We start from the raw sequence: 14,620 nt of genomic DNA on the forward strand, positions 1-14,620 counted from the left end.
GGGATAGGAAAATTGAGTCCCAGTTACCTCCACTAATCGTCGTCTGCGCCCCGGCCTAGAATGGGCTACCCCTTACTTTCCCGTGGTTGTCGTAAGAGGCAACTAAGGGAAGTCGAGGAAGCAGCAACGTCCCACTTAAAACATCTGTAAAAGTCTAACTGCGGTTGTCAACCCGCCTGCCAAACGTAGCAACTAAGACGGGCAAAACTCCTCTTATGAGGAAGGCTTACGATCAATAGTGGACAGTTAATGACTGAAATAAATAATAAATACCTCAACTAATATCATGTTATAATACAGTTTGCTTTGCCTGCATAAACTCAATAATACAGGCAATTTTCCCTAGAGAGTAGACTTCTGTAAAGAAGTCTACGCTCTAGGGAAAATTGCCTGATGTAAATTTTACAAGTTAGAATAGAAAAGTTATATTAATCCGAAGTTCGGTGATGGGGAATGACGCCAGGGAATAGGGCCAATAGAATACAAAATCACGAGCCTTTGAAAAGATTGAATGCTAGAAATTTTATACCAAAAGCGTGGTAGTGTATTTATTCTAAAATAACTGAAAAAATAGAGTAAACTGGAAAAAAATCACGCTGACTTCGAATAAACAGGGGCAAGGTCAACAGGTGATGATTGTGAGCATTTATTTATTTTAAAAGGTACATCAACAGTGTACAATTATAGTAAGGGGGGGGAAGGGATTGTTAGGTTACGCTGGCGGGGCACCAGTGAAGGGTGATAGATGAGAATGAAAACAGGCCAGTTAGCCCATCATGATGAATTCACCAGGAATTAATCATGATAGTTTCCAGGGGGAACCGCGAGGAGGAGGTCGACCTAGTTATATTGCTAGCAATGGGATTCTCAGTCTCCATCATTAACAATCCCTTTCCCCCCAATTTAATAAATTGACACATACTTGAGAAGTAACAAACAAACAAACACATTTCCATCAAAAACAGTCCAGATAAGTAAATTTATTCGCTCGTAAACATACAACAAACAATGATGTTCTTTATGAATATTATTAAAATAGGTTTATGTGTTATCAATGAAAATATTAACATACGCCTTTATGAGGTGACGATGAACTGATTCTCCGTACAAGGTTTCAGATACGTTTTTCACGTTTCACTATAAACAAGGTCGGGTTTATTTACACAGTTTTTGGGTTAATCCCCTCTTATATCGTGTTTTTAAATGTTGGACACTAACTTTTGGCCGCGACTTCATCTGACTAGCATATATTCAATAAACGAAATAAAAAGGTAGCCTAAATCCTTCTCTAATCCACATTATTATTATTATAGCTTTTTCTCCACTTCAGTGGTCCCCAAGGGTAAAAGCTTCCTCCATCTTTTTCCACTTTTCCTTATCTGTAGCAATATTTATTCAGTTTTTTCCTGTTGTCTTTATTATGTCATCAGCCCATCTCTTTCTTTGCCTTCCCAACACTTCTTTTTCCTGCTGGACCTCGCCATTTTGTTGTATGGAGGGTCCACCTTTTATATTTGTACCTCACTATATGACTTGCCCATCTCCACTTCTGTTTCATACTATACTGAAGAGCATCTGTTATTTTGGTTTTCTTCCTAATATCAGTGTTTCTTGTTTTCTGTATTCTTCTTCTTCTTAGCTTTGAGATACTTCTTTCCATCGCATGCTGACATGATAGGATTTTGTTCTTAATTTTTTCAGTATAGGTCCATGTTTGGCATGCATATGTTAGGCTTGGAAGGATGCAGGAGTCTTTAATTGCCTTTTTCAAGTTAAGGTTATAGTTCCCTTTAAGGATTTCTTTTTGAGCCCAATATTTCTTCCATGTTCTATTTATTCTTCTATCAACAATCCACATACTACATGTATATTAAATTTCATAGTGACTGGTAACAAACAATCTCACTTTCACGTTGTTAATATTATTAAGTATATAACCGTTAGTATTATATGTTTTACTAGTAGCTTGAATAATTTGTATATATTAGAAGGAAAATAGCTAATGTAATATTAATGATAAATTTAGCCAGGGGCCATATAGATTGCCCTGCCCACCTTTGTCGATGAAAAATTTCCCTTAAAGCTTTTTTCACTGACTCGTACCTAGTACAGAAGCAATTGCTTCGTAATACGAGCTTCCACTGTTTTTAATGATGTATGTATTAGGGATTTGAAATTTTTTTCTAATTTTCCTACTTAAATATTTATATAAGGTTTTAATAATTATACAGGGGGGAACTTTGCACCGCCACATATGTACATATTTGTTTTTATAAATATATTTATATATGTATATCTTTACAAAAATCTCATTACGTATTGATTTGAAGTGTAAATAAAAAAAAAATATTAATTTAATTCTTTTAATAAATATTAATTTTATTTTATTATAAATTATTAATTTAATTTAATTTTAATTCTTTTAATAAAATATTAATTCTTTTAATTTTAATGTTTAGCTTTGTGTATTCAATGAAATGGTTCTTTGATATCTGAAAGAATATATTTCAGAATTAATAATAGCTATATTAATATTTCAACGTAACAATGAGCTCAGGAAATTAATTTCCCTCACGTTTTGTATCCGCTATTTGAACAGGGAGTTTTTTTTTACTTATTTATATGTGTATATATACCAGAGGGAGACTTTGTACAAAAATCGTTTGCTTGGGCAACTCGGTCCCATTCGTGTTTCTACCGTGAAACAGTTGTGTTTACATGGTTGTATTTCGGTTTGAAGGGCGGGATATATCTTACTATCCCTCCAACAACTAAATTTATTACTATAGTAATGAATTTACCAAAGTACAAAGGAATAACACCTGAGTTCTTAGGAATGACAATGCATGGGGGTATCATAGGAGAAACAATATACTCTGTTATGTCCATGGTACTGCTCATGTCTATAGGTGACGGTTACCACTTTCCATCAGGTGAGCCGTCAGCTTGTTTACCATTCTAAGTTGTACAAAAAAAATCATAATTTTTGTCATAATTCTCTGGTACTGTACAATTATGTAAAAAAAAAACACACACTAGTAAAAGACCCTTGACCATTAAGTTCCCTTAGTCGCCTCTTACGAAACTCACGGGAAAGGAAGGGGGTTGCCTATTCTATGTTGGAACGACACGTCACTGTTTCAAGGATTGTTAATAATGAGCTCCAACAGACTTATTACTAGCAATATACCCAAACAGGTCGCCCTCCACGCGGTTCCCCCTGGAAACCATTGTGATTAATTTTTGATGAATTGAAAACGATGGGCTAACTGACCTGCTTCATCTTCACCTATCATCCCTCACTGGTGCCCCGCCAGCGTATCCCGATAGCGCAGGCGGATTTACTATTCCATTTTCATCCATTAAAAAAAACCATATAAATAGGTTATATGATTATTATTTTGGGGGGAAAGGGATTGTTAGTAATGGAGACTGAGAACCCTATTGCTAGCAATATACCCAACCAGATCGACCTCCTCGCGGTTCCCCCTGGAAACTATCATGGTTGATTCCTGATGAATTCATCATAATGGGCTAACTGGCCTGTTTTCATTCTCATCTATCACCTTTCACTGGTGCTCCGCCAGCGTATCCCATTAGCGCTGGCGGGGTTACCATACCATTTTCACCCAACAAAAAAAAAATAGGTTATATGTATTTTTTATATGATAAATTGATTGGGATGAAATGGGATACCATTTATTCGTATTATATTTTGCCTTATTCATATTGTTAATTTCGACTATAAGTAATATATTGCTATTGTCAACAGGTGAGCGGCCTCAAATTCGAAACCCAACTGCGTACACTTAACCAATTCCCGGAAACACTGCTAGGAGACCCAACCAGGAGAATACGATATTTTGATCCATTGCGGTAAGTGTAGAATAGTATTGAAATACTCTTAATTCAAATACACTTGTTTATAAGCTCTTTTAAATAGACATTTTTTATGATTCTATTGTTGAGTCCCGAATGTTATCTGTTGAGAGGAACCCGCGACAAACTCAACTGTTTCTCTTTTTAAATTGTAATAATAATATCCCTGCCCCACTGAAGGGGAACAGATTGTTAGTAATATGGACTATCAGTCCTATTGCTAGCAATATACCCTGTCAGATCGACCTCCTCGTGGCCCCCCCTAGAAACTATCATGCTGAATTCCAGGTGTATATATCACTATGAGCTAACTGACCTGCCTTTTCATTCTCACTTATCATCCTTTACTGTTGCCCCGCCAGCGTATACCGTTAGCGCAGGCGAGGTTACCGTTCCATTATCATCTATTAAAAAAAAACCTGCCCCACTAGAGAAAGTACAAACGATTCTAGCAATAGAATCCCTTGGGTCAGCGGTCATATTAGAAAGAACAAGACAGCGATATCGCCATCGCATTCTATCAGATGGACTCGCTGGCGATAATGATTCTATACGTAGAATTGTTTATACATTGTCTATGGGCTCTGGAAAGTCTGTTGGAAACTCCAACAAAAATTAATACTGGCATAAAAACTTTTTATTATATTTTTTTATTTCAAATAAAGAATAAATAAAATTGTCATAAAAATGGAGAATAAAAAATTGTATTCCTAATTAACTTTGGCCTTTTATATATTAAATCCATGTATCTATATTGAGTACAATATAAATTTGGTCCATTTCGAGCATCGTAAGGCAAGAAACAGCGAATTACAAAAAATCTCAGTTCAATATATGTGGATACGAGAAGCGCCATTGTTTCAAGAATACAACATATATGAAATCTATTCTCCTCCGTGCGTTCGACAGGCGATTGCAATTTTGTTGAAGTACAAGTAAATATTATATATTTCTCCGAGTGGTAACTACAATTTCTTTAGTTGTCAATTAAGAGATTTATATAGACGACGACAAACGATTATCTCAGTTGGCCTGCAAGAAAAATATACATCGAACAACGGCAAATTCATTCATGACACGAGGTGGGAACTACGATTTTTATATTCAATAAATACATTTGAACATTTTCCATAACATCTACATATTTTAATTTTGTGGCAATCGTCGTGCAATGGCCACTGATAGTGAAACTTCACTACGCGCCTCGCGAGGCTATGTTAAAGGGGCGATTACTCGTCTTCACAGTTTTGTTAGCAACGAGTCTGAATTAGAAGAAAGTACCTTACAGGCCCTTACAACGCGTAAAGAAAGACTGCTCACAGCCTTCCGTGAATATGAAGGATTTAATATGCGGATTCTTTCAATGCGACCAGATGACGAGGACGTAGCAGCTGTTGAAGATAAATATCTATATACTCTTACCGTTCTTAATGAAGTGATTAGCCGTAAGACTTATAGTGTAGAGGACTCTAAAGGTCATGTTAGTACTATTGCACGATCAAAAACTAAGTTGCCCGCGATTCAAATGTCCATATTTTCTGGTAATTATGTTAAATATGTAGCGTTTCAATCATTGTTTACTTCATTGATTCATAATGACTTAACACTAGATAATGTTCAGAAGTTGTATTATCTTAGGTCTTATTTAAAAAACGAACCGTATGATCTTATTAAGAACTTACCATTAACAGCCAGTAGCTATGATCAAGCTAGACAATTATTAGACGAGAGATATAACAATAGGTATCGTATTGTAAATGAACATATTGGTCAATTACTAGACTTACCTGCGCTTGTCAAATCAACCCCTGAAAACATTCGAGATTTTGTAGCGAGTCTTAAGCAGACTTTGGCTGCTCTGCAAAACTTAGATGTGAAGGTTGAAACTTGGGATCCAATAATTGTTTGTATTCTTAATCGTAAGTTAGATACATACACGGCTCGGTCGTATCAAATGGAAAAAGATACTGCCGAGGAACACAGCGTCAAGCACTTCATCGAGTATCTTGAGAAGAGGGCACTTGCATTGGAGAACGCTGCGCCGTCAACTGCGATGCCATCTACCAAGGCCAAGGGTTTATCAGTCAACGTAGCGGCTGCTGGTGAGAAAGTGGTGACGTGTCATTACTGTAAGTCTAACAATCATAAATTATTTTCCTGTAATACATTCAAATTAATAACTTCTGTGGAACGCTATAAATTCTGTAAAGACAATAAGTTATGTCTGATTTGTTTGAAGAAGCACAATGGAAAATGCAAATTTCATTTCAAATGCGATCAGTGCAAAAAGGCACACAACTCACTAGTTCATCATGACGAATGTGACGAAGGTCCTGTTTCCTTATTATCCAAGGGCCACGATTCTAAGGTTTTGCTTCCCACAGTACAAGTGAAATTATTCACAAAGGATAAAAAGACGATAATAGTGAAGGCGATTTTAGATACAGGTTCACAAGCCTCCCTCGCTACGAGCAAGTTAATCCAACAATTGGGTTTAACTCCAACACCCAACAATACAAATATAATAGGTGTAGGCAATGCTCAGAATAATACAAGATATTGTATTCCATTAAACATACACTCTGTTAATTCTTCTTTTAATATGACTGCCAATTTTTATGTAGTCGAAAAAATTACCTGCAAGCATCCACAAACAAAACTTGATATTCGGCAATTGAAGTTACCTCCCAATATAGTGTTGGCAGACTATCAATTTAATGTTCCATCTGAAATAAATCTCTTAATGGGTGCTGACATATTTTTCCATGTGATAATGCCCAATGAGCCTGAGCGACCGTGGTCTCGAAATCTGCACCGGCCGCTACCTAGTCAAGATGACATTACGCCCTGCATTATCAATACACGTTTTAGATATATTATTGGTGGTTCAATGCTTGAATATCAGCAAGCTTCAAAACAGGTAACATCACTATTATGTATTAAATGCGATCCTGAAATCAATGCTAATATCAAATTATTTTGGGAAGCTGAGAGTATACCACAAATCTTTTCTGAGAATCAAGGTGAACAAGAGTTAGCTGAAACTATCTTTCAGAATTCTGTAGAATTGATTGATAATAGATTCCAGGTGAATTTACCTCTTAAAGTCGAGGATAATGAAATTCATAATTATTTGGGCAATTCTTTTGTTTTAGCTTGGTATCGATTTTTAAGTTTGGAAAGGCGTTTACAAAATAATATTAATCTATTGTCAGAATATAATAAATTTATTCATGAATATGTAGAGCTAGGTCATGGCGATTTTATTAATTTTGATTTCTATGATTTTGACAAAGATGCTGTATATTTTTTACCGCATCATGCGGTCATTAATAAATCGAGTAAAACTACTCGCACAAGAGTCGTTTTTGATGCCTCAATGAAGACGGATAAAAAGGTTTCATTAAACGATTTATTACTGAATGGGCCTTCAGTCTAGAAAGAGCTTTTTGATGTAATTTTATTGTTCCGAATTGGTAAATATACGTTTTCCACGGATATAAGGCGTATGTTTAGGAATATTCTGGTGAATCCCAAACACAGGGCTCTTCAAAATATTCTTTGGCGAAATAATCCTGATGAGGCAATAAAATGTATACGTTTAAATACTGTTACGTACGGTATGAAAAGTTCAGGTTATTTATCAACTCGTTGTTTACTCGAACTTACTAAACTATTTAGTCAAGAATTTCCTATAGCTTCATTTATATTGCGAAACTGTACTTATGTCGATGATATCCTCTATTCGTCATCAGATCTTAGTGAAATAAAAGAAGCTAAGCAACAACTACAATCTTTGCTACAAAAAGGAAGTTTTGAAACACATAAATGGTCAGCTAATGATCCAGAAATTTTGTCTGATATTCCAATTAGTAAACAACATTTTGACGAGCTAGAGTTGCAAAAGGATAATTATAGCATGAAAGTATTAGGTTTAAATCTAGATGTAAAGAATGATTGGTTTAATATCACATGCCCAGAAACTATTGATATAAAATCGGTAACAAAAAAGTCAATTTTAAGCTGTATTGCTAAGTTTTATGATCCACTTGGCTTTGTGTGTCCAATTATAGTAAAGGCTAAGATTATTATGCAGAAACTGTGGGCTGAAGGTATTAGTTGGGATGCTTCTCCCTCCGATCATGTTAAAGAAGAATGGTTGTTTTTTATTGACGGTCTTAAGGCAATGGAACCTATTCATATTAATAGAAATATACCAATTCCATCAAGTTCTAAGGCTGTGCAATTGATCGGCTTTGCTGATGCCTCAAGTAAAATAGGCTACGGATGCTGTGTATATCTTAGAACGGTAGACTCTGATTGTAATGTGCGCATGTTTCTTTTATGTGCGAAGTCCAGAATTAATTCGTTTTCGAAACCAATAACGATACCACGGTTAGAGTTGAATGCGGCCTTATTGCTATCAAGTCTAGTACGGAGGACATATGAAACGTTACAGCTCAAACTTTCAATTGATAGTGTTTATCTCTTTACCGATTCTAAGATTGTTTTAGGTTGGTTTAATACTGATATTTTTAATTTACAAGCATATGTGGCTAACCGAGTAAAAGTGATTACAGAAAAGACTGTACAATTTCAATGGAATTATGTTAACACAAAAGAAAATCCAACCGATTTAATAAGTAGAGGTATAGATCCAAAAGAATTACCATCTTGCTCTCTATGGTGGGACGGACCAGACTTTCTAAAAGACAATAGGTACAATTTTACAAACAAGGCTTCCTTACCTATTGACTTACCTGAATTGAAGAATTCTGGTGCGGCTGTAGATTCCTCTAAGGTAGTATCCCTCTCAACACAAATAAAGAGTGATATCTATCAGCTTATAGATAAGTACTCGGATATAAATAAAATGATCAGGGTGTTAGCTTACATATTAAGATTTTGTCATAATCTTAAAAATAAAAATGATCAGATTAAATGTAATTATTTAACTACAAAGGACTTGAAATAAAATCGTTGACTGAAAGCAAAGATGTAGAGGGTATTTTAAAACCTCTTCATATTTTCCTGGATAAGCACGGTTTAATAAGGGTAGGTGGAAGGCTTCATAATGCTGAAATATCTTATAATCAAAAACATCCTATTGTTTTACCGAAGCAATCGAGAATAACCGAACTTATAATTCAGAATGAACATATTAGATTATTTCATGCAGGTCCGAAGTTGCTCCTTTCGAGTCTTAATCAAAGGTACTGGCTGATTAATGGCATGCGACAAGTTAAGAAAATAACTTATAGATGTCTTGTTTGCTTTAAATTGAAGGCAGAGGCGGCAAAGCAACTGATGGGTTCGCTACCATATCAACGTGTTACTGCCTGTAGGCCTTTCCAGACCGTTGGCGTAGATTTTGCCGGTCCACTTCGAGTTAAGAATTCTAGAGTCAGACGTGCAATCGAAACTAAAGGTTATATATGTGTATTTGTCTGTTTCGTAACGAAGGCGGTTCATCTTGAACTAGCTTCAGATTTAAGCACCGAAACCTTTCTCGCCTGTTTTAAAAGGTTCATTTCGAGACGTGGCCTTCTCAGTGAAAATTTCGCTGATAATGGAGGTGCTTTCAAGGGTGCGGCGAACCAATTTGTTGAACTTTACCGGCTCCAAGCTTCCAAGGGTCATCAAATGCGAATACAAGCGTATGCAGCGCAGCAAGGGGTGAAATTTCACTTCATACCCAGTTATTCACCTACTTTTGCTGGCCTGGCAGAAGCTGCTGTCAAGAGTACCAAATTTCATTTAAAAAGGATTTTACAAAAGCTTTTGATAACATATGAGCAATTGTACACAATTTTAGTTCAGATAGAGGGTGTCTTAAATTCAAGGCCTATTTTACCTATGAGTTCTGATATAACGGATTTTAGTTATCTAACTCCCGGTCATTTCTTGACTGGTAATGCTATTGTAGCTTATCCTGAAAATGATGTATCAGATTTACCTATTAATAGACTAAGTTTTTGGAAACAATGTGAACATTTAAAACAATGTTTTTGGAAAATATGGCATAAGTACTATTTAAATGCTTTGCAGTTTAGATCCAAATGGCAAAAGAGTTACCCTAATGTAACAGTAGGAATGTTGGTGATACTCAAGGACCCAAACAATCCTCCTTTGCACTGGCCTATGGCTAGAATAAGTAAGGTTTTTCCAGGTAGAGATGGGAAGGTTAGAGCTTTCGAAGTTGTAACACCTAATGGTAAAACTTATAAACGTTCCTTATCTGGTATATGTATTCTTCCTATAAATGATGCCTAGATTTAATTATTATTTGCTCATTTTAAACTGCTTTCTTTTTCTTCTTCTTTTAATGTATAACGATAAAGAGAAGTAAGAATATGTTATTTGTAATTGTTTAGTTATTTATACAATTTGTTATTGTTATACTTATTGTAATGTAATTGGGCATCACCCAAAATATTAGATTTACTAATATAACCATCAACTGTAATATTTTTATGGTTCTGTTATGTTTATGCAAGTTGTATTAGTATGAAGTAAAGACATTTTCTGTTATATGTTATATATTGTGCAGCACATGTTACTGTTCTGGTAATTTATCCACTAATAAACCGCTGGTGTGGCGAGCATGTTGGAAACTCCAACAAAAATTAATACTGGCATAAAAACTTTTTATTATATTTTTTTATTTCAAATAAAGAATAAATAAAATTGTCATAAAAATGGAGAATAAAAAATTGTATTCCTAATTAACTTTGGCCTTTTATATATTAAATCCATGTATCTATATTGAGTACAATACAAGTCTACTCAGCGTCATCTAGTGTTTGCATGGCTGTGTTTTTGTTGCATTTCGGTTTGAAGTATGGGATATGCCGTGAATTTACAGAGTACAGAGAAATAACACCTAAGTCCTCAGGAATGGCAACGCATGGGGGGTATCATGGGCGAAACAGTATACTCTATTATGTTCATGGTACTGTTCATGTCTATAGGCGACGGTTACCACTTTCCATCAGGTGGGCCGTCAGCTTGTTTGCCATTCTAAGTTGAGGACTCAGGTGTTATTCCTCTGTACCCAGTAAATTCACGCCATATCCCACCCTATATAATATATCTTGTTTGGAAAATTCACTTTATACCTTGAGAGATAAAAAACATCGCTACAAAAAACATAACAAAATTCCTATCAGTGATAGGAATTAGCAGCGAACTTTAAAAAGGGCGAGCACAAAAGTTCATGGAAAGGTCGCAACGTCACAGGTCGTTCTGATTGAATAAACCCGTCTTTTAATAATAATAATAATAATAATATCCAATCGTTTTGTCGGTGAACGGTCTCATCCCAACCAGTCTGGAACAACATCTCAGACGGTTGGGATTCCGAGGCGGCTCACTCCCGGGAAAGGTGCAGAGAGCGGTGTTCTTAGATACTGCCCGCATTGTACGCCGGTTTCTCTCCCTGGGGCCCTGAACTCCGGCCAACTGTGCTTCTACCGGGAGTTAGTTTGCCATCTCCTCTCCTTAAGAGGGGAGATGTGAATTTTCTAGACATTTAACAATAATAATATTAACAAAATAAATGTTTTATATAAAACAATCAAAGATAGAATTAGTTCTTGCTTTTTGTGACAAAATTTACGATTGTAATAAACTATATATAGAGAATCTTTTAGATTGTGACAAACATTCTGGCAATTTGCACTATGAAACGCGGTAACCTTCACCTACCAACATAAACATCGAACAATATACTGCGCCGCCCTTGTTTGCATTGCCATTTCTGAGTACCGAGACGTTAATGCACCGGCAGTTTCCCCCAAAAACCGAATATAACAATGCGTTCAAATTAATGTTTTATAAACAGGTAACGCCTGAATAATACGCATTCTATTTCATTGGAAGAACCATCAAGTTCAGTTACGTGTATTTTAGTCGAGAACGCTCAACTAGTTTCGGGACCATCCGGGACCTTTAGTCATAAGCAGCTGTGACTCAAGCGCAAGTCTGTTATTAAAATATAATGCGTACTCACTATATATTTAACAGTAAAAAACAAGAAATTACTAACAAATTGCAATAATATCAGTAATAGATTTTACGTAAATTCATGGATAAAAAATCCATGAATTTAACATCATTATCATCTCAGCTGTTGTCTGTCCACTGCTTAACATAGGCCTCTCCCATAAGGAGGGGTTTTCCAGTAGTTGCCACACTTGGCAGGCGAGTTGGCAACCGCTGTTACCTTTTGGTGACGTTTTATGCATCTTCGATTTGCAGCTTCCCATCTTTCAGTAGTACCGCCATAGAATGGGCCACCCCTTCCTTTCCCGTGGGTATCGAAAGAGGCGACTATGAGAACTTAACGGTCGTAGCATTGATAGCAGCGTCCCTCTTAAAACACCACCGACTAACTGCGATTACCAACCTGCGTGCCAAGCGTGGCAATTACTGGCAAAAACCCTCCAAACGCAGGGGCTATGTTCAGCAGTGGACACCTGATATGATAATAATGATTGTTATTTAGTAAGTAAGTAATACATTGCGTATTGTGCCACTTTAAAAAATGCCAACTAGATCCAAGCGAAACATGTATATCCCGCAGACTAAAACCTCGAGAGTAGATCATAATGGTTTTATTTAACAATTTTATTAAAAGCACTTTAAGTTCACATATTAAATAATAGAATATTATCTATTATTACTATTTGTGTGAGACACTGTTCGAATATAAATATTACATTGACCGAGTTCCCAAATGTTTTATAAACAAATCGGCATACATGTTTATTATTGTTACGATATCGTTTTATTTCTTAATCAAACAATTGATATGTGTTTCATTGTTGTTCCAGGAACGAATACTTCTTCGACAGAAACCGCCCATCTTTCGACGCAATTCTGTATTACTATCAAAGCGGGGGGCGCTTGCGCCGCCCCGTTAATGTACCACTGGACGTCTTCTCCGAAGAAATCAAATTCTACGAGCTTGGAGAACAGGCCACCAACAAATTTCGGTAAGGGCGTTCATCATACACATATCAGGCCTATGAATATATCCAATATGAACGATCAAATTTGATTTCAGGGAGGATGAGGGCTTCATCAAGGAGGAAGAGAAACCCCTGCCCTCCAACGAACGTCAGCGCAAAATCTGGCTGCTGTTCGAATACCCCGAGAGCTCCCAGGCTGCCCGCGTAGTCGCCATCATCTCCGTATTTGTCATCCTTCTTTCCATTGTCATCTTCTGCCTGGAAACCCTCCCGGAATTCAAACACTACAAGGTCTTCAACACCACCACCAACGGCACCAAGATCGAGGAAGACGAGGTTCCCGACATCACTGACCCGTTCTTCTTGATCGAGACACTCTGTATAATCTGGTTCACCTTCGAGCTGATAGTGCGATTTTTAGCTTGTCCGAACAAGTTCAATTTCTTTAGGGACGTGATGAATATTATAGACATAATAGCTATTATCCCTTACTTCATCACTCTGGCCACTGTAGTAGCAGAAGAAGAAGACACCTTGAATCTGCCTCGAGCCCCTGTGTCCCCGCAAGACAAGTCCACCAACCAAGCTATGAGTCTCGCTATTCTCCGCGTTATTCGTCTCGTGCGAGTCTTCCGTATCTTCAAGCTGTCTCGCCACTCCAAGGGTCTACAGATCCTTGGACGTACACTCAAAGCGTCAATGCGAGAACTTGGGCTTTTGATATTTTTCCTGTTCATCGGTAAGTGTCAAGCAAATTTTGATTACTTTTTATTTACTTTTTCACTGTTCAAAATATAGCAGGCATTTTGAGTTTTTACCATAAATATCAGTTCCAAATACGGGTAATAATAGGTTTGATGATTATATTATAATAGATACGTCTTATATTCAAGTACGCCTCTGAATAGTGGAAGGACGACGCTTTATATATTCATAAATACTAATGCTTCCTTGATATAAAGGCAGTGCTTTCTTGAATATCTATGGTCTGAAAAGACGAGACACGATGCGGTGGAGACAGCTATGCAGGCTCGGTACGGCGCGCGGACTTCGCCTGGCGGTGCAGTGCCGGCGCGGCGCGGGCCAGCCACGAGCTTGCGTGCACAATGTATTTTGTGTTCGCAGGAGTGGTCGTGTTCTCCAGTGCCGTTTTCTTTGCTGATAAAGATTGCCCCGATACAAATTTTTCCTCAATACCCGATGCGTTTTGGTGGGCTGTAATTACGATGACCACCGTCGGCTATGGAGACATGAGGTAAACCCGCGTCGCGCGACCTGACTCCTGCCCCCCTTGCCCGCTCGCAAACGCCGCTCCCAACGCCACTGTATGTCGCACTGTATTCTCCGTTGGTGTGTGCTTGTTCTTAAAGGTGTGGTGCTGTTTTCATCTGCGGTGTACTTCGCTGAGGCCGGAAGTGAGAACAGCTTCTTCAAATCCATACCTGATGCGTTTTGGTGGGCGGTCGTGACAATGACGACCGTAGGATACGGAGACATGACGTATGATACAGCGACTTCACCCTAAATCTCATCTTTGCCTTCTCGTCATTTCATTTTTATCCTACAACCCCACATTGGCATTTTAACACGTCTGTGATTTTCTTTCGCCACATCATGTAACTACATTTGCTTCAGTTTGATTTTTATCGTCGGTTCGCTTAGAACTTAACCGATCACTTCACTTTTTATTCACTTCTTTTGAAATATTGCACGTTTAAGAACGTCCCTTAATGTCTTGTTATTATTTTACAGTCCTTTTGTCATCATAT

At 37.1% G+C, this 14,620-nt stretch overlaps 1 protein-coding gene across 9 annotated transcripts in view; it reads left to right on the forward strand.

The window, feature by feature from the left end:
• LOC113520464 (potassium voltage-gated channel protein Shaker) overlaps nt 1-14,620 on the forward strand; it is a 414,011-nt gene that overhangs the window by 361,499 nt on the left and 37,892 nt on the right. For 8 of the 9 annotated variants that reach the window (XM_052896696.1, XM_052896695.1, XM_052896693.1 and 5 more), the window contains 4 exons: nt 3,773-3,876; nt 12,714-12,875; nt 12,947-13,590; nt 14,222-14,351. In XM_052896696.1, the coding sequence (XP_052752656.1) occupies nt 3,773-3,876; nt 12,714-12,875; nt 12,947-13,590; nt 14,222-14,351 (1,040 nt within the window). Of the gene's footprint in view, nt 1-3,772; nt 3,877-12,713; nt 12,876-12,946; nt 13,591-13,976; nt 14,107-14,221; nt 14,352-14,620 lie in introns of all 9 variants that reach the window. The other variant, XM_031911349.2, reaches the window with a different exon arrangement.

The sequence above is a fragment of the Galleria mellonella genome, unplaced genomic scaffold (assembly GCF_026898425.1).
Source record: "Galleria mellonella isolate WM207_F2 unplaced genomic scaffold, CSIRO_AGI_GalMel_v1 utg33, whole genome shotgun sequence".
NCBI classification, from domain to species: domain Eukaryota; kingdom Metazoa; phylum Arthropoda; class Insecta; order Lepidoptera; family Pyralidae; genus Galleria; species Galleria mellonella.